The sequence below is a fragment of the Maylandia zebra genome, linkage group LG17, assembly GCF_041146795.1.
Source record: "Maylandia zebra isolate NMK-2024a linkage group LG17, Mzebra_GT3a, whole genome shotgun sequence".
Taxonomy (NCBI): Eukaryota; Metazoa; Chordata; class Actinopteri; order Cichliformes; family Cichlidae; genus Maylandia; species Maylandia zebra.
The window spans coordinates 16,290,452-16,310,274 of NC_135183.1; the positions used below are offsets into that span (position 1 = coordinate 16,290,452).

General features: G+C 38.5%; 1 protein-coding gene across 2 annotated transcripts; it reads right to left on the reverse strand.

Moving 5' to 3' along the window:
- Window positions 1-4,643: 4,643 nt before the first annotated feature.
- LOC101475702 (desmoglein-2.1) lies at window positions 4,644-19,127 on the reverse strand. Of its 2 annotated transcripts, none has more exons than XM_076875750.1 (14): window positions 18,991-19,127; window positions 16,372-16,500; window positions 15,362-15,517; window positions 13,588-13,729; window positions 12,934-13,097; window positions 10,748-10,882; window positions 10,026-10,211; window positions 8,869-9,269; window positions 8,644-8,786; window positions 8,319-8,540; window positions 7,814-8,056; window positions 7,125-7,258; window positions 6,719-6,982; window positions 4,644-6,469 (listed from the first exon to the last, which is right to left on the reverse strand). In XM_076875750.1, exons 1-14 carry the CDS (start codon window positions 19,033-19,035, stop codon window positions 5,459-5,461), a joined length of 3,375 nt encoding a protein of 1,124 aa, XP_076731865.1. In that variant the 5' UTR covers window positions 19,036-19,127; the 3' UTR covers window positions 4,644-5,458. The 2 variants fall into 2 exon arrangements, with proteins under 2 accessions (XP_076731865.1, XP_004565013.2); XM_004564956.4 differs by having other exon boundaries at window positions 4,644-6,472.
- Window positions 19,128-19,823: the final 696 nt, after the last annotated feature.

Consider the following 19,823-nt stretch of genomic DNA (forward strand, 5'->3'; position numbering starts at 1 on the left):
TATATGACCCACACTCACTCGTGCGCTGTGCTGATCAAAGGCTCTGAGACTCTTGCTCAGAGCCTGTGTCCTTCAATCATGTGGAGGAGGTCAACCTGTTTTTGTTCCATGCCCCTGGTACTCCATTGGTTCTCGGCTGTCCCTGGCTTAGCCATCATAATCTGCAAATCGATTGGGCTAAGAATTGCGTTTCTGGTTGCAGTACCTGGTGTTACAAAACCTGTCTGCGGTCCACTATGCCCAGTATTTCCATTACTGAATCTTTCTCCTCTGCCTCACCGTCCCAATGACTGCAGTATTAACTTATTTCCTGGTGCTCTATTGCCCACCAGTCGGCTGTATAGACTTTCTAAAGCCTGAGAGAGAGGCAATAGAGAGCTACATCACTGACTCACTAGCTGCAGGAATCATTTGGTCATCCAAACGTCCACCTTCATCTCCACAGTCTTGAACTGGTTCAGCTCTATGTAGTTCTGCCTGCACCAGTGCAACATCTGGTCCACCTCCTGTCTGTATGCGGACTGTCATCATTCTGGATCAAACCAATGAGAGTGATATCATCCACCAACTTTCGGAGTTGATGTGTTTCATCTGCGTTCGTCCTGCTGTTGTTCCCTCCAGGTTTCAGGTTTTTCCTAGATCTTTGTCTCTGGTTGCATCTTTTTGTTAGCATTCCTAGTTTAGGTTTTTCTTAGTTTAAGTTATGGCCATTCTCTTCTCTTGTTTGTATGTTGCCTCCTACTGTAAATAAAGCTCTCTCTCAGTAAGTCAGTCTTCAGTGTCTGCTCTTGGGTCCACACTCTCTTCTCTACATAATCTGCCTTGCAGGACGTAACAAAAGTACGAATTTTAGTAATTACACATTAATAAATAAATTCGATGAATAGACCACAAAAAACAAATGTTAATTTCTCACATATGCATTGAGAAATGAACATTTTTCCCAAACCAATTGGATGGAAAGCTTCAACGCTTCATTAGCCTTCATCCGGCTGGAATGTTGGGAGGCTGTTCTGCTCCAGGTTGCCACTATATTGGAGGTACAGAGCGTCAAACATGAAGTGGCAAATTCCAAGTCTTTCTATATTAGGGTGGAACTGAAAGCTTACCAAGTACTTAAAAAACAAAGGAGAGTTTGACAGTCTTTTGTTTGGTATTTTTATCATTGTGAACTAACTTCTATATTTGAATAAAATCATTAGAAGTAGTAAATAGAATATCTTTGTCATGATAATAGAAATATCGATTAAGGTTAGATGATTGATGCATGTATGGTTTGTTCTGGGGAGGGGGCTTAAGCTTTAACCTGTCTTCAACCTGGCAAGGTGGCACTGTAGGATTCAAGTTTTGACTAGTAAGGTTATTATCATTAATGAAAAACAACAAAATAACTAGAACTAAATAAACATTTTTTTTTAACTCAAATAAATACAAACAAGGGTTTGTAAAAAAAGGAAAACTAACTGAAACTGTATTGAGCGTTCCCGAAACGAATTAAAATCAACTAAAATAATCGAGAAAACGTGCTTAGTTTTTTTTAGTTCTTTGTTTTTGTGTGCGTCAAACAATAGTCCACGGTTAATGTGAAGTCTAGTTTCTATTTTTTTTTTCTTGTTGTGTTGCATTATGCCAGCAGATGGCAAGTGCATCATCATGTCAGGAAACATTGGGAGAAAGTGCAAGAGTCTAATTTGAGATTACTTTGAATATGACTGTTTTTTTGTTTGTAGAAAACAAAACAAAAAACAAAACACACAGTGCTTTTCTCTTTTTTTTATTTTTTACATTTTATTTTATTTCTTCTTTAATGCAGTGCTTCTAACAGCAACCTGATGGCTACTGGTCAGTTCGTAGGAGCATCACAAACAAGCGGAAGCATTGCGGAATATGTTTATTGAGACTGGGATATCAACATAACTATGTGAGTCAGTTGCTTTCAAAAAGTTCAAAAAGCACTTCACTTGAATCAAAAAATCACAACACTTAATGCTGCAAGAATCAATGGTCTCATAGGGACTAACACTGATATAGCAAAGCAGAAAAAAAACTAATAAAAGAGGCAAGAAAGCAAACCCTTTGTGTAGCTGGCTGAAGCATAAGTGTGATGATTCTGGGTCTTTGACCCAGTGGTTTGTGTTTCAACCAGACCTAAACTAGTATCGGTATTTTGTAAACAAATTGTATGTGGGATGAAAAAAATTCCTGTGTGCAAGTGTGCCTCCTCCATCGCGTCCACCTGCGACGGCTCCCGGGCCTGGCAGATCCCAATGTACTAAATAGAAATGAAGAAGTTAAAGAACTGAGAACAAGGAGGGAGGGAGGGTGGGGCACGTAAACGAGAATGAACAGCTTACAGAACTGGGGGAACCTATATAGATGACAACTGGAGGGAGCGTGTTTGGAGACGTGGTCCCGCTCCTGAAATTCCGATACATAATCTCTAATAAAAAAAGAAATCCCCCACTCGCCCTTGCTAGGTTAATAATGAGAAGGAAGACAAAGATGCCAAGTTTTCACAATTTTATATCAACCTGTTACAATTTCAATTTCACTTTTTTCCGTGGTGCCATGGACTTCAGTCTCTCTGGCTCAGAGTGTCTCTCTGGTCTCTGGTCACTCAGGAGACCCAAACGAACAAGGAGCACCACAGCCAGGCAGCAAACACCTTTACTGCGGGCCACAAAAACAAAATGTTAACATAGTTTGATGAGGTTTAAGTCTGGAGACTGTGCTGGCCACTCTTTGTTTTCAAGCTTACCTTGTTCTTTTTTCCTGAAGTAGTTCTGGCATAGCTTGGACTTATGTTCTGGGTTATTACCTTCCTGTAGGATGAACCCTTGACCAACTTGGTACATGCCAGAGGTATTGCATGGAGCTGGTTCAGGGTGCCTATCACTCTGTACAAGTCACCGACCCTGGATCCAGCAAAACAGGCCCAGACCATCACACTTCCTCCTCCATGTTTTACATTTTGCTCCATCAGTCCATAATAACATCTTCCAGTCCATGGCGGTGTTTCATCGCCCAGGCAAGCCTCTGTGTCTTATTCTGATGTCTTAGTAATGGCTTTCTTGCAGCAACAAGTCTTATCAGACCTGCATCTCTCAGCTAGTGTGGACAGAGTATTCTTACAACTCTTTGACTTCATCACCCACTGGACACTCATGCTTCAAATCATCCTGGGGCTCTTAGCCACCCCTGTTTTCTTCTATTGAAAGTAAGTGCTCTGTGTCGTCAGTTCAGCACCATCTCAGCTGGTGTCAGCAACTCTAAGGGTGACACGGGCTGCTCAGACCGAGGAGTGAAATAAACAATGTGCAGATCATCGTTGGACTCCTGAACCCCGTTATTAACCTGATCACAAAGTATGGCTCTCTATCAAGTATGTTCCCTTACACACTGAATCATGCAAACTCTCACCTAACCTTATTAGACCTTTTAAAATAGAGGCTCTGATCAACCCTGACTCTGTGCAGCTGAATCTGTCATGCAAGATGTGCATTCAAAGTGTTTTTCATGTATCTCAGTTAAAACTCACCCTTTCCAGTCTCCTGTGCCGCCATCTCACCTCACCTGACCTGCCCAGCTCATTGGTAGCCCCCCAGTGTACATCGTAAGGAGGACTGTGGACAAGAGAAGATTCCTGGAGTCCACAGGCAGCTGCTCTGGACAAGGCCATGCTCTGGGCCTTTCACCGCCTCCACATTGATAAACATGGTTGGTTTCCAGCATGTTCCCATTAGGAGAAGGGGGTTCTGTCATAGCCCACCAGTCCTCCTGTGTGTTTGTGTGTGTGCACGTGTGCACATTAGTTAACCACACTTTACTTTTACTCCACCTTTTTCCCATGCATACCTGTGGTAATCAACCCACCTGCTTGTCGCCTGGTGATCGGCTGGATCACCACATCCAGCAGAAAGGTGGCATAATTCCCTGTAAAGTATACGCTCTACAACACTGGTCATAATTTAGAATTTTATATGTTTTTATTGGCAAAAATATTCTTCACAATCACATAACACCCCAGGTTTTACATATCAACGCAGCCACAAATCCTTACCAATGTAATAGAAAACCCCAAAGATTTAAAAATAATTCTCTGACTGGGGGGTCAGCCCAGAAATACCTATATCACCAGAAGCAAACCTATTTTATTAAGCCTTGCATGAATGTTTGAAAGCTCTTGTAATCACAGTGTATTGTTGCCTGCATTGACATGATGGTATATATGACCACACATGATTGTATCTGTCAAAGGTCTATTTGACCTTTGATAGGTCAAGGTCACCAAATTATTCAAGTTCACTGTTAGTAGATATGCCTATGGTATCATAACTTTTCTTGAGTTATAGCATGCACCAGATTTTCAGAAATGAAATCTGCGAGTTTTAACAGATGCAACTTATGGTATCAATTTGAAACTTATAGATGACGTCTTTATCAAATTGTTAAATTCGCAAGATTTTCAGAAAACTTGACCTCTGTCGGCAAGATATGAACTTGTCTGAGACTTTTAGTAGACGCACCTATGGTTTTCTAAATGCCACATCACATCATTCTTGAGTTGTGTTCACAAAATTGGGTTGTTCATTCTGCAGTACCCATCAGTCTAGGCTGAGCAATAACAATCAAATTCAATGAGCTAAAAGACTTTAATGTTTTTATTTTATTAGTGTAAAAACACACAGATTGTATATAGGTATAAAAATAAAACAAGACAATGAGAGCAGTGATGACCTAAAATATAACATGAGAATGTAACAATTGATACCAATTATACCCACACACATAATACAGTGTTAACTTGAGAACAAAGAAGAGCAGGTAAAGTTGATAGTTACATGAGAAGATGATGTCCTGATATTGTAGTGAGCATTTTGTTGTCATGATTTGAGTCCACTTGTCTTCTTAGAGGCAAAGTTCATTCCAATTGGAAAAACACATTCTGATTTATCAGCTTTATGATGTGATGAGTAATGTGAAAGTGATCTCTTCAATGACATAAATGCACCATCCAAAGGAGATTATGGATTACTGAATGGTTTGATTATTCCCACAGGTCTAAGTTTTGCTTGATAGTAGCAACATTTCAAAGTGCAACATCTACTAAAATGTAATAAGGGTATCCTTTAATCTGTGAAATGATTACATTTCATCCAGGAAAAGCTGCACAAGCTGCATATCCCTCCACACACACACACACACACACACACACACACACACACACACACACACACACACACACACACACACACACACACACACGCACGCGCACGCCACCACCCTTCACCACCACCATTTGCTCTTACAGGCTTCCCATGAAAATACTGAAAGCATAAGAGTAATGCACTATTTTGAAACTAAAAAGGGTCGTCTGTTGTCCAGGAATTCATCTGCCATTTAATGATTTTCTCTTGTCACCTTAAAAACCAGTAGGTGGGTCACTACAGTGAATGCTCTACTGATTTGCCTTTAAGGCAGTAGATTGGCTGCTCCTGCTGTAGATGACCTTTTCAGAGCCAAAGACCTCACTCTTCTTTGAAAGACCTCCCTCTTGAACCAGCTGCTCTTTGGTCATAGTTGGCACTCCAACTGTCAGCACTTTCTTAGATCCTGAGACCCCTTCTGACAGTAGAGTACTTCCCTGAACAAGACGACCCGGGCTCCCCTTTAGCACTTTCGTTGACCCTGAAGGGGCCTTGCCTTTGACAACCATCATGGTCTGGGACCCAGACAAGCTCCCAGCTTGGATCAGGCCATCACTCCAACTATGGGTGTCACCATTCTCCACCAGCACCATTGCAGGGCCCTGGGCTTGTCCACTGGACATTAGTGTCTGCCCTTGAACGAATACTCCTTGGGCAGGTCCAGACTGTGTGTTGTTAACCAGTACCATGCCTTGAAGGTTGGTGGTTGGTGCCTCAGCCAGCAGCACAGTGTTGTGGACCTGTGGCTGGACTACATAATGCATTGGCTGCAACACAGGAGTGGTGGTGTAGTACACAGGCTGCTGCTGCTGCTGCATTAGGAGCATCTGGCCTTGATTTGCTAACCCTGTTTTCATTGTGTTCATCTCTTCCTTCACCTTGGCTGTACTTTCCTTTACAATTTCAGAGTGCTCCGTTGTCTTCCTGACCACACTCTGCTCCACTTTGGAGATGGCAGGCTCCAGTTTGGGTGGAGGGGAGAGCTTTTGTGCACTCATCAAACTTGATACTGAGGTTTGAGTATTGATGTAGGCATTAGGGGTAATGGGTAGCGCTTGTTTGTCATCACAAGAAATTGTCTTGCCACTGCACACCTCTGCGAGAGTCTTAAACTTTGGTCCAAGGTCATCAAGAAACTGAAGGTCATTGTCTGACTCCAAAAGGCTACAGCAGCCTACTGAGCCAGCAGAGGACCCTTGGCCCTCATAATCATACACCAACAAACCATCCTTCACGCCAAGGTTGTCCTCTCCGCTGACTGTCTTCTGTATAAAAAAAAAATCAATCAATAAAAAAATCAATACACTTTAAAAATAACGAAAGACATATTTATTGACGACAGTGACAGCCAATAAAAAGTGAATAATATCCACATAAACATTATTAGTTGCAACATTAACACGTGTGTTCACCTAACATCATTAGTAAAGCTACTACATATCACATTTAGTGTTAAAACTTTCCATTTAATTGGATTTAGTTGTCCATTTAGTTGTCAGCTAATTTCTCACCTGAGAGTAATACTGTGCCAGGAAGTGACGTGGCAGGGCAATGCTATCAAAAAATCCACCTTGCCTTGATTCTCTGGTCTCAAACTCTGAATGGAAATCAGTGAAACCCCTCATTTCTTGTCTGTAGTCAGTTGAAAAACCACCTTGATAGGTGCCAAATTTCATCCCATCAATGTCAGTGAGAGATGCCTCATAACCAAAACCTCCCGCTGGTGCCATTGCTCCATTTTTAACTGTGCCAATAGTCACAAGTAGTGGCCCTTCCTATAAAAGTCATACAATTGTTAGAACAGTGAACAGTTTTTTATTGTGATTAAAAATCACTTTGAAGGAGCTTTCACAAAGACATCATCATCGATGCCGAGATTATTCCCGTTTTCAACACTTAAGGTAGTTGCAGTCTCACCGTGTTTTCTCCCGGCCCTTCGGTGCGGTAGTTAATAAGGTGTGACTTGGTCTCAAAGTCAGGCATGTCACTAAAGAGGTCTGGAAACTTTACAGCAGATCCACATAAGCAGAAGAACAGTAGCAGAGGAATGACTGTAAAAAAAAAAGTTTTATTTAAAGTTAAAGCTACAAATGTGGTGTGAGGTCAAAAGAAGGTGAAACAGTTTTTCAGAATGTGTAAAATCCCTAAAATAGATGTAATTACTGGGATTCCTTTAAGCTTTGGTAAGCTTTGGGGGATTTTAAATTGTTACAAAAGTCTAATCTGTTTAATTTTTGTAGTTATTGGTAGCAAGTGTAGAATAGTTTGGTCTGTAATTACTTTTGGCTATGTATTTCCTATTGGGAGAGACACAGGGTTTATTAGGTAAACCCTGCTAGTACCAGTTTATGCCTCTTTTCCTAACCTGCCTTTATTCTCCATAGATTCCCTATAGATGGTGTTGTGATGTGATTGGCTGATTATATATTTATATAATTAAAAGCTGACCAAGTCTACCTATAAAGTAGTCAGTAAGTGTTTTATTTAAATTTCTAGGTAAGAGAGTTACATTTTGTTATGGTTCGAGTATCAGTATAATTCTTTCATTGTCCTTTTTTATCTTATCAAATTTCTCAAATAAAAAAAAAAAATCACATAATGCTTACTCAAGAGCAGTAGTAGGCCCGCTAGTATTAGCCCAATGCCCGCAGGTCCTAATGATGTTGTTTTTCTACCACGACCATTGCTGCCTTGGTTTCCACACACAACTCCATTCTCGCAGGTACAAACTTGGACCGTCATTCTCTGAGGTTCAGGGCAGGCGTGTCCCTGCTGATCCTTCACCACAAATTCCACTTCATAAACACCAGGCCAAAAAGCCTCCTGAGACCGCAAGATAGCTGTAGTGTCTGTCAGAAACCAGAAAAATGTGAAATAAGTATGTATATGCATTACTCATAGATTTAGTCTTAGAGTGTATATGACAGATTGTAATCCACATTTTTATCTCAAAATAAAATTTTAAAATTTGTAAAACAAACAAAGCAAACAACAGCAACAACAACACTTTAGTATATTGACCTTTTTTTGTCTTTTGTCATTGTTTTCTTTATTTAACTACTACATCTAAAAAAAAAAACCACCCCAAAAAAACTGAAATCATCATCTCACCATTTAGACGCTCCACGTTCCATTTCCCTTTTGTGTTTTCTGGGATAATCTCAAAGTGAAAAGGGGGGCCATTAGGATATGCGTCTTGATCACTGGCATTCACAATTACAGCATTTGCTGTGGTGCACAGAGTCTGGAAATTGCTGGTCAGGGTGGGGCAGTGGTCATTAGAATCTTCCACTTGGATGGCTATCGTACCAGTGGCTGTTTTACCAGGCATGTCTGTGGTGTAAAACCAGAAACAAACATATATAATCCAGTATTTATTTATTTATTTTTTTGCGTTGATATTTCTCCAGAGAGTTCTTCAACATTCATGCCGTACCATCTGAAATGCAGAGTATTTTGGCAGTATATGTCCCATTGACCAGGTATGGAGATTCCCTGTCAGGCATCTTGTTCAGTTTGATCTCAGCTGTCTCTGGGTCAATCGTTAGCCAGTTGTCAGGGTCTGAGCCTTTGGCATATCTACAGCAGAAATAGACCAGTTATGAGTATCACTATTATTGTGCACAGAAAGAGAAGCTGACACATATGTATGTGGACTGACTTGACTGCCTTAGCTGGTTGTCCAGTATCCCCATCTTTTGCAGGGTAGCTTGCAATAACATTTTTAATGTTAAAGGATTTCCCTTCCTCTGAGACAGGAATAGCTTTGATTTTAGGATCAAATCGTGGCCCCTCCGGCTGGTTCTTCACATTGATTTTGATAGGATAGGTTTTAAATCTTCCACTGCTTCCGCCACTTGCTCCACTTGCTCCACTTGCTCCACTGGCACCACTGGCACCACTGGCACCAGTGGCACCACCTCCACCACCACCTCCACCACCACCTCCACCACCGCCTCCAAATGCTGCACTTGCTCCACTGCCTCCACTTCCAACTAATGGATTCTTGTTCCTGACGGCTAAGCCTAGTTCAAGGTTCTTTACATCCTCATAATCCACAGCCTGTAAATGACGGATACAAGAACATATCTTTTAGCTCAAAAAATAATTAAAATGATTGATGACACATAAGAAACAATACAGTGTTTTATATGCATCTATAATTGGAGTGTTGCTATTGTTGATGCATTTTTGCTTTTTGTAAAACAAAAGGTATTATGGATTTTATATAAACTAACCTGCAAAATTATGCTCCTGTGCTATGTGTTATGAATGTTCTGAAAAAAATTGTTAAAGTAATGGGCAGTAGTCATATAGCAATGGCCAGTAAACCTCATACAGTGGTAATAGTTTTGTCTTCCAGCCAAGTACTACAGGGTAGTACAACAGGGACTTGACGCAAGCTGAATAAGCAAGTCAATGACAGCTTAAAATATTGGAAGGCAAAATTTAACGACTCCGAGCTTTATCGATAAGAGACACTTATCAAATTTTGGAATACTTTGAGTCTAAGTTCACATTGTAGGGTGTAATGCGTTCCAAAGTAACATATTATTGGAATGACATTATATAACTCTGTAACAAAGTAATGAAATGTGAAACCAAAGTAAAACAAATCTTCATATATGTGAATAGCACTCTTGTGAATGGCAGCATAGTCAACCATAGGAAACAATCATCACCCTGCAGTGATCAAGGTTCTGATCCTTACCTCATTCATAAGAGGGCCATTTGCCACAGAGTTTGACTTTGCATTTGCCAGATAGTAAAAAAGCTGAGTAACAGCACATAATTTCTTCTTAATTAAAAAGGTTGTACCTTGTCAAGCATTAAGATGCCTTCATTGGTGTTGGGGTCTGTTTTAATGCTGAAATACCCAGCCTCATTGCCTTTGACAATTTCAAACACAGCTTCCCAGTTGTCTGTGCCTTTTAGATCCAGGTCCTCTGCTTTGATTCTCATCACCTCCACTTGTTCTGTGTTCTCCTCAATGCTTCCTTCATACTGTAAGTGAAATGCATAACATGAAATTAGAGTTCAGCTGTGTCCGGATGTGTTCACTTTGCCCTAATCTCCTCCTATGTATATACTGTCTGTGCCACTCTGTTCTTGGTCACATCCTCACTCATGTTGTGTGAGCCTCCTCAGTCTGTTCTGTCAGTCCTATCCTGCACATTATTTGTTTTCTGTGCCATTTGAAATAACTTTTTGATTTCAGCCAACGAAATAGTTATTTCACGCAATGACATGCAATTGGCTATTGTTCACGTGTTACTGTAAGGTGACCTTGAGGGTCTGAAAGGCGCCTATAAATAAAATGTATTATTATTATTATTATTATAAATCAATTCATAATTCTATGTAATGTTCTTTTTTTCTGGATTTTTGGTTGATATTTTGCCTCTCCCATTAAAATGAAACCACGTTAAAAATGAATACTTTTCTCTCTATGTGGCAAAATCACAAATTCAGCAGGTGGTCAAATAAATATTTCCCCTGCTGTATATGTTAATATAGAGAAATATAAGGAAGAGAGGTACCTGATCTTTTTCCAGTCTGGGAGGATTGTCATTTACATCAAGGATATTTATGGTAATAGTGGTAGTTCCGGTGTTTCCCTCTGGATGTCCATTTCGATCTTGACCTTTTATCGTCAGAATGTACTTACTACATGTCTGAAATTAAAAGACATCAAAATAGTCATTAAACAAATACGTTTGTACTAGAGATGGCACGATACCACTTTTTTATGTCCGATACCGATACCGATATCATAAATTTGGATATCTGCCGATACCGATATGAATCCGATATAGTGTTTTTTAATCAACAAAACTGTTTTTTTTAAATATCTTGCTGCATTTTGTATAAGTTCATACTCAAGTTTAAAACAACAACTACACTAAAGCTATTCTGTTATACCTGTATGCAAAAAAAAATATTTCATAGTTCAGCAATACTGATCAATCTAATAAACTTAGACCTACACCATCCTCCCTATTCTGGTATTTTAAAGAGTACTTAGCATAAATATTAAGCAACCTAACTAATAGGGTTCCAACTCCCAGCAACAACAAAAATAAATAACTAAAAAATAGGGAACCACCCCTCACGCTCCACCTCATGATGCTTAATCGACGTAATCAACCTTAATTTGATGCAGTGTGAAAAAAAATGCACAGAAATCAATTATTTTTCAAGAAATATTAAATAGATTCAACATCTTTCTTCAACAGAATTGCAGACTGCACAGATGGTGCCTTCCCAAAGGAAAAAGTACTATAGCTTACTAGGGTATATATATTAGACTTAATAGTTACTATATACAGTAATTGACTTCTATTCATTTTACATCAAATTAAAACTTTGGGTGTCAGATAATTATTTATTAAAAGCTAGACATTTTAAATGAGAATAAGAAAGAAAAGTATGTCTTTGTGCCCCCTTTTCCCTGTTCATGCCCTATCGGCCCCCCTGGCTAAACTTTGCTAGATCCGTCCCTGCACAGTTACCAGCGTCAGCTACGTAGAAAAAGATCCTCGAGTAGAAAGTAATATTAAATACATTCTAACAACAGCTGATCAAGCTTAAACGTGCTGCTGTTGTTCAGCCGCTGGTTTCCTCTTTCTGGTGCAAAGTGGGCCAAAAGCAAACTAGAGACACGGACTCGCGACAGAAAAGCCGATCAGCTGATCGTTAAGCAGTTTCATGATTGAAGTAGCAGCAGGAGAGGCAGTCGCTTGTTAAGCTTAAAGCAGGAATGCTTTACAAACAGTTAGAGATGGACTTACACACTTGCTTTACTTCTCTCGGGAAAACTTTGTCGGAGATGAAATGCCGGGTTGCTAGCGAAGCTCCAAATGCTATCCAGACCACCACAGGTCCCGCATGCCACAGCCGCTCTATCACGTGATGCATACTGCTCCGACGTGCTAACGTTCTGAGGTGAGTTACGGCGTGTTGCAAGTTTTGTGAGGTGCTTTCGTGATATTTAATGGATCGGATTACATTTTTTTATTTTTCTCCGATATCCGATCCAGTAATTTAGGTCAGTATCGGACCGATACCGATACGTAATATCGGATCGGTCCATCTCTAGTTTGTACAATACTGGAGTTAGAACAGAGACTTGGGATGTTATCAAGATGTTTCATTCATCATTTTTGTCATAGTATCTAACTGAATGGACTGAATGAAAATAATCATTGTTATCTTGTAATTACTTAAAGGATTTGAGTTTCATTAACACAAACACAATAGAGACTTTTATTTATGGAATGGTCAAAAGGTTGACAGATTTGTTAAATAGGGTAACAAGGACCCTCTGCCTTTACTGTATCCAGAATATTTGCCCTTGGATGTTTGCTCTGGCTTGGTAAGCTTGTTCCATAATAATGTCTCTAAAGGCCCTTTCTGAGGACACAGAGATCGAGGAATGAATATGACAGGCCATCGAAACACAAAATAAAAAACAAGCTCAATTGTGTCGACGACTGTGGTTTACTGATAAAACCTGCCCCTTCAGCTGCCACTGATTTTACTATATGCTCTTTTACTATATGCTCCAGTGTATAAACAAATTTTTTTTTCTGATAAATAGTTATTCCCCCCCCCCCCCCCCCCTCCCCTATATATAGCCATATATAGTGGTTATATATCTCACCACTATCCCATGTTATTAAAAGAACTTTCTTGAATCATATAGTCAAACATACATAGTTCATACCTCTCTGTCCAGAACAGGCCTTTTAACAAAGATGGATCCACTTTGTCTGTCTATGTAGAACATATCTTCCGCTGGATTCTGAACTATGATGCTATAAGCAATCTGAGAATTGAGATTTCCTGGTTCATCAGCATCAAATGCAGTGACTGTCGTAACCAAGGTATCTGTAGCATTAAATGAAAAAACAAAACAAAACTCAATTTAATTTGAATTTTAAATTTTAAACAAAACTTAATTTCACATTCATTGACACTGTACATGAGAAAAACAGACATTCTGTTCTCCATATTGATATTGTGCAGTGTCCTGCCCTGGTTTTAAAACAATGATACAAACTTGTCAAGAAGAGCTCCTAACTGTTGTGTGCCAAATAATGCTTTTTACATAATGAGCAAATGTTAACAGAAAATTGTTATTTACAAGATCAGACAATAAATAAATATAAAATAATAATAATAGTGAAATAACATGAACTGCAGAACGCAGGCTGTCTGTAACCTCCAGCAGCTCATTGGAAAGACTTTAGCAATTTGATCACTCAATTACACAAACACTAGAAAAATCAAAATCCTTTTTGTTTAATTTATAATTCAATCATTTCGTTTTACACCGCTCACTACCATTACAAATTTGAATGAGATTCACACCACTGACCTTTAGGACTGAGCTCATCTACTTCAACAGGTTCAACATCTGGAAATACTGGAGAGTTGTCATTCTCATCTACAACCTTGATTCGTAAGTCAATTTTTTTTTCTGCAATTGTGCCATTCTTGTACATAGCAACACCAGACAACTGAAAGAGTAGTAGATAGAAATGTAACCATTGTTGTTCGTTATTTAGCTTGACATAAACTACAACGCCTTGCAGTATGGATTTACCACCAGTAAAGGTGCATTTTACAAGTTTAGGTGACAAAGGTTAGTGAAACCAATTTAATATCAGAGCAAATACTATATATTACAGTGAGCAACAGAAAAAATATCTTTGTAGAACGTTATATTAACATGGCAAAATTGGTCTTTCTTCTTTTCTATAAAATGCCATCACTTCATCTTTCTTTACACAACTATGACTGAAATGGTATCCTGTAACCTTTAACATGTTTCTAATTGGCCATTGATATGGTCGACAGCTGTGGTCACATGTTTACATGCATTCATCATAGGCATGAGTGCCATGGTCGTTTGGAACTTTTAATTATTTCTTTGAAGTGGTCCCAATTATATATACAGGCTTTTAAGCACAGTCCACATTCATTTGTGCAATGTATCAGCAGCACTGGGAGCAAATAGTTCCAGAACATGGTGCAATCATCACCATGCTGAAAAGCTGGTACAGGGTTTTCTGGGCTTGAAAGACCGAATAGCCTAATCTTTGTCTCGTCTGCGGCAATAAAGCGCAATTTTGGCTTGATCATGTGGGCAGATATAAATCTGTGTCAAACTTTGAAGTCGTAGATTTTGGAGCAGGAGCTTCATTCTTGGTCAGCACCCTCTCAGTCCATGGTGATGTAAAACTCACTTCACTGTGCACAGTGACTCTGGTGTTCCAGCAGTTTCCAGTTTATGGCAGGCTTGAGTGTTAGAGGTTCCTGGATTGTTGTTGTTGAACCAATGTCCTCTCATCTGAGGGTAACAGCTTGGATCTTCTTCCAGAACTTGGCAAAGTGGTGGCATATCCAAAAACTTGTACTTGTATATAATTATTTTGATGATGACCTTGGAATCTGTAGTTGTTTAAGAGTGGTGAGAGGTGACCTTCCTAACTTTTGTAGATCTGCAATTCTCCTCCTTAGTTATTCACTAAGTTCCTTGGACTTTACCATTGTTCTGAGTTCTTAGTGAATCCAGTGAGTGGTTCAAAAAAATCCTTTTTATGCTGTTAAAGAGAAACTACCTGTTGTAGTCAATCATGACTAACTCACTAACGAGAAGTTAATGAGTCAGTCAGCCTGTACAATGACTGTGCAGCCGAAATGCTGTACAATCATTTGGAAAAATGATTGACATTGGATTTTTTTTTTTAGTCCTTTATTTAACCAGGTAAAAAAAAAAATCTCATTGAGATTAAAAATCTAATTTCCAAGAGAGACCTGGCATCATGGCAGCAAAAGTCAAAAATACATGTACCACATGAGTACATAAAAAGAAGAGGTCAAAGAAATGGCCCAAAATTACCATGACATTCATTCCGATGATGAGTATTTGTAAACGTCCACCACAGCTGTAGATAATTCTTAAACTATGTAGACTAAAGCACTGTATGAATGTATTGCTTAATGTTTTTTATAGTCTGAGGTGGTCATTAAGACGAGGAAAGGCGTATATAAATGGCAGTCCATTTTGAATTATCTTAATATTTAATGTATTGAGGACAGCTGTTGAATCTTATTCCATACCAAAGAAGAACTACAGGAGGACTCACGTTGTAAGTATCGATCACTTCCCTGTCAAGCAATTTAGTGACACGAACATCACCAGAATGTTGGTCAACCACAAAGACATGGAAAGGAAATTGGTTTGCCCCAACACCTTCCAGGGAGTAGAGAAGATTTGAGCCAAACTGAAGATCGGATCGAATCTGAAACACAAGGTGGAAGACTTCATTATTTCACCACATATGCACCAAAAAACTGAAGTTGTCTATTTCTTTAAATAATTTGTTTTTAACATGAATTCTTATTATGTGTGAAACTGATTTATTCTTATTCTTACAGCTGGTGGTGTTAAATTGTCAAATAATAAAACATTTTTTAAACAGTATGCTAATAGTCAAAATCAAAATATTTCAATACATAAAGGAAATTAGGGGGTCACAGGTGCTCCAAGACAGTAACTAACTAAACTAAATTAAATAATACAATAAGGAAATAAAAGAAAGAAAGTAAAGAAAGTAAGAAAGTATGGAAAACTAAAGCAGGCTGCATGATGGCTGACACATGCACACTAATTATAGGTAATAAGTTTATTACAATTCTTCAGTGTTCTCTTCTATATGTTTTTGGTTGCATAACTTTCAAATAATAATCTGAATGCATTTGAAATCACTGTCAGCAAGCAAGAAAATAATGGGGGTTTAAAGATCCCTTCACAAACAATTAGACAGTCTTTATATTTCATGAAAGCCCTCTTACAATTGGCACAACCAAATCCAATAGGATCCCTATTTTGAGCCAGCACCTAGAAATGCTAATGCTATTGTTCAGAGGACTGATTGCCCAGTGGTTTCTTACAGTCGATGCTTTATCTATAACATAAAATGTTTCAGAAAAGGTTAGGCGATACCTGAAGAAAAACCATCTTGGTGGCACTAAAAAGTCATGGTTAAACATTGAATTACTTCACTGATACATGGGTATTTTTTGTTTATGACAGGCATTTATGCTTAATAATCAGGAGACAGAATTAAAGTGAAATTAAGTATCAGTGACTTACCTTAGCAATCGCCTTCTCTTTAGTGTAATCGAAATTTTCCTTAAGAGGCTTTGGAGGAAGAACCCATTCTCTCTTTTTTCTTACCAAACTGGATCCAGAGTTGTGATTCTGTACAGCAAGAGCTTGGAGCTATAACACAACAGACACAACACAACAAACTTCAATACTCTTACATAATAGCTTTAGTGTCTGTGATCCAGAGTTTATGTTTTGGGCATTTTTGACCTTGTTTACTTTTATTGTAGTGATCTGTCATCCTATTTGCTGGTGCTTCCTCGCTTCCTGAAATGAATAGTTCTTAGTTTCTTGTTCGTTTAGTCTCATTCTTTTGTGTTTCCTGTTTTATTTTGTCTGGTTAAGTCTGATTGGTTCCTCGTTCCACAGCTGCCTCCACTTCCCTGATCATCCTGCTGTGTATTTATTGGGTGAGTTTCCCTTTGTCCCTCGTCGGATCATCAGTTCATCTGCTCATGTTTAGTTTTGCCCCGGTTAGTTTTAATTTGGGTCCACTCTCTTTCCACTTCACACGATCTGCCACCGCAGACCGTGACAATAACATTTAGGGCAAAATTAGAGTTTGTTTGATTCTAGCAATCAAATTAATATTTAGTATGACCACCTTTATTCTTTAACTTTGTTAGGCAAACTTTCTTGTAATTTAAGTAGTTTTCAAGAACAATGCTTGTCTCTTTTGCCTGTTAACTGCGTTTTGTCTCATTCTCTGTCAAGATGATGTTGAAGTCTCTAACCTCTTAATACCTAGTGTGACATATTTGATACATACAGTTTTTGTGAGTTTCAAAACTTCTACATTATCAGTTTGATTTCCCCCTCCTGAAAAACCTAAAAAAAAAGTGGCACAACACACTTTAAGTAATTTTAAAAAATGCCAGATGTAGCAAATACAATACAAATTAAAAGTCATATATGGAAGTTAAAATCTTATTAATATTTAAACAGTTTTGTCAGATGGTTCAATAAACTCTCCATTTCTCCAACTTTCCAAAAAAGTTGACTTTTCTGGCAATTATTTCATCATTCACTGTGGGTTTTTCTATCCATGTATCCTTTTAGTGTACTGACAGTACACTAAAATTATACAATATAACTGTCATACAGAAAAATGAAGCCACTCAGATGGTCCTGGCTATACTTCTGTTCTGTTTTCATAGTTCCATCAATTTTGACAAGAATTTCCACCGTGTTTAACCATGGCTGTAGACACTCGCTGTTGGAATATCTCAGCCTTTTCTCCCTGTTTTCCTATTTTAAGAATGCCTTGTTAACAGCCACCCTTCCACTAGGACCATTTCTGAAAAGGCTTCAGTGACCAATAGATGGACCAAATGGAGTGTGAGATTCTTCTCCTAAGCCTTGCGTCAGTTTTTCCCACTTCTTTAGACATAGCTTTAAGATGCTGTCCATGTACAGCACATATTTTTTTAGGCTGGCCGCATTCTTTTTTGTCCTTCACTTTTCTAGCTCCTCAAATTTGTCAGGGACATATTAATGATAATATATGTCAGCACTCTTAGGACCCAGTTTTATATTGATATAGTTTATTTTTGCTCTCACGTTTACACAGACTTGTTCTTTATTAGTCAGGATCAACGTTAGAAAGCCTTGCCAGACTGTTTGTCTTTGAAAACATATAGAGGACTTCTGCCCTGTTTTAATCATCCTGATGTCAATGATGCGTTCAGTATCACTTGTATTGCCTTCGATATGTGCAAAACTACACAATTAACAATATGAGTGTCAAAAGTGTCAAAACATTAAAGTAATGTTAAATGGTTAAACAGAGAGACAGACAAGGAAACCTGAACAGACATCAAAAAGATAATGAAACCAAAACTAGAAAAAAAAACATTTTAAGTGTATCTGATGTCTGATATCCTCGTGTTTGTGTTGTTCCTGTGATATGAAAATAATGCTAATTCAGGCTTGTCATTGCATTGTATGTCGTATGTTATTAATGTTGGTTTATTAGTGATAGTTTTTAAAAACTATATTGTCATTATAATACTGGTCCAGGATCAGCATCACAACTGACCAATGGCAGTAAATAATAGGAACAACACCAGCACACTTCATCACATACACCCCTGTATGTCATACCTCTCATTAATCTAAGTGGAAAGGAGCTGAAAGTAACTTTAATGTAAATGGCTCGACCTTTACATTTTCTAATCTAATGTTTTGAAATTAGAATCACCAGTTAATCTAACGTAAGTCGGTAAACAGCTTTCTAGCTGGTAAAGTATTGGCATCACAGGAGAAACACACCCAATCACTCCATCTAGAGAAAATTTTCACATGGAATACTTCAAGCTTCCAGAGAAGGGAGTGCTAAGTAGAAGATGCACGGCCAAGTATGCAATGACGGCTAAACATTTTCAATTACACCTAGTTATAACTACTATCAGTGAGTTGGATGAGAAAATTATGTTGTGTTTCTATATAATAGCAACAACTCATTTGCTGAAACATCTTCCAGAATTCAGATAACAAAAAATAAACAAAGACATTTCAAAACCAGTTTTGTTAAGTGGTGAAATAGCTTTTTCTTTTTTGTCTTCTTCTTTACTTTTTAAATTAAAAAAAAAGCACTGAACTCACCGCAAACACCAGCAACACAAACACGGGAAAAGAAGCCCGAGTCATGATCGGGGAAAACTCCAAACGAATGTTATCCGATCAAGTGAACCGACAGAGTTCTGGAGGCTATGCTTCCTGAATGTGACAGCTGAAGTGAGATGAGGTGGCTTATCACAGAGCTTATCAAGGAGGAGGGACTCTTTCTCCCTCTCTCTAGCTCAAATACACAATGACACCCCCCCCACAGCATCAAATTCAAGAGAAACATAGATAGTCGATCTTTTACATGACTGTTCATGTAAAGACTCCTGTGTAAGTGTGTGAAGTGAGGGCAAAGCCAGGGCCTTGTAAGGTGAAGCATGTAAAGGTAACTCAAGGTAACTTTAATGCCAGTGTTATCTGGATTCACTTATCACAACATCAGCAATCAACTGTTTCACGTAGCTGGATAACAACATGCTAAGTTAACCCAGGTTTTATTCTAAGCATTTACATGACAGAGTTGGCGTTGGCAGCATGTGGCCATCCGTAACTATAAATAAGTGTTGTGCCAGCAGAAAGACTGATTTTACAAGGGCAGATAAAACTTTGTAGCCGTATAAATGTCTGTAATAAATAATAAAATTATTAATAATAAAAAAGTTGGACAGTAGTTTAGTATTAAAAACCTGTTCGAATGTTTGCGTGCTATGTTTAAGAACAGAAAAGAGCTACTATTTTTGGCCTATGTGTAAGTTAACAGACTTATCAATATGACACTGATATAGTCGACACCTTCATAACTTATTACTATCATAGGTTTGAGGAGTCTTTCAGCAATGATGGCACTTTTTTCCAAAGAGACTGGTCAGTTG

Coding starts and splice junctions, on each gene's coding strand:
- LOC101475702 (XM_004564956.4), bottom strand. CDS start 19,035: ATGACTCGGGCTTCTTTTCCCGTGTTTGTGTTGCTGGTGTTTGCG. Junction 10,883..12,933: donor GGCCTGTTCTGGACAGAGAG/GTATGAACTATG, acceptor TTTTAATTTCAG/ACATGTAGTAAGTACATTCT. Junction 9,270..10,025: donor GCATCTTAATGCTTGACAAG/GTACAACCTTTT, acceptor CGTCATTTACAG/GCTGTGGATTATGAGGATGT.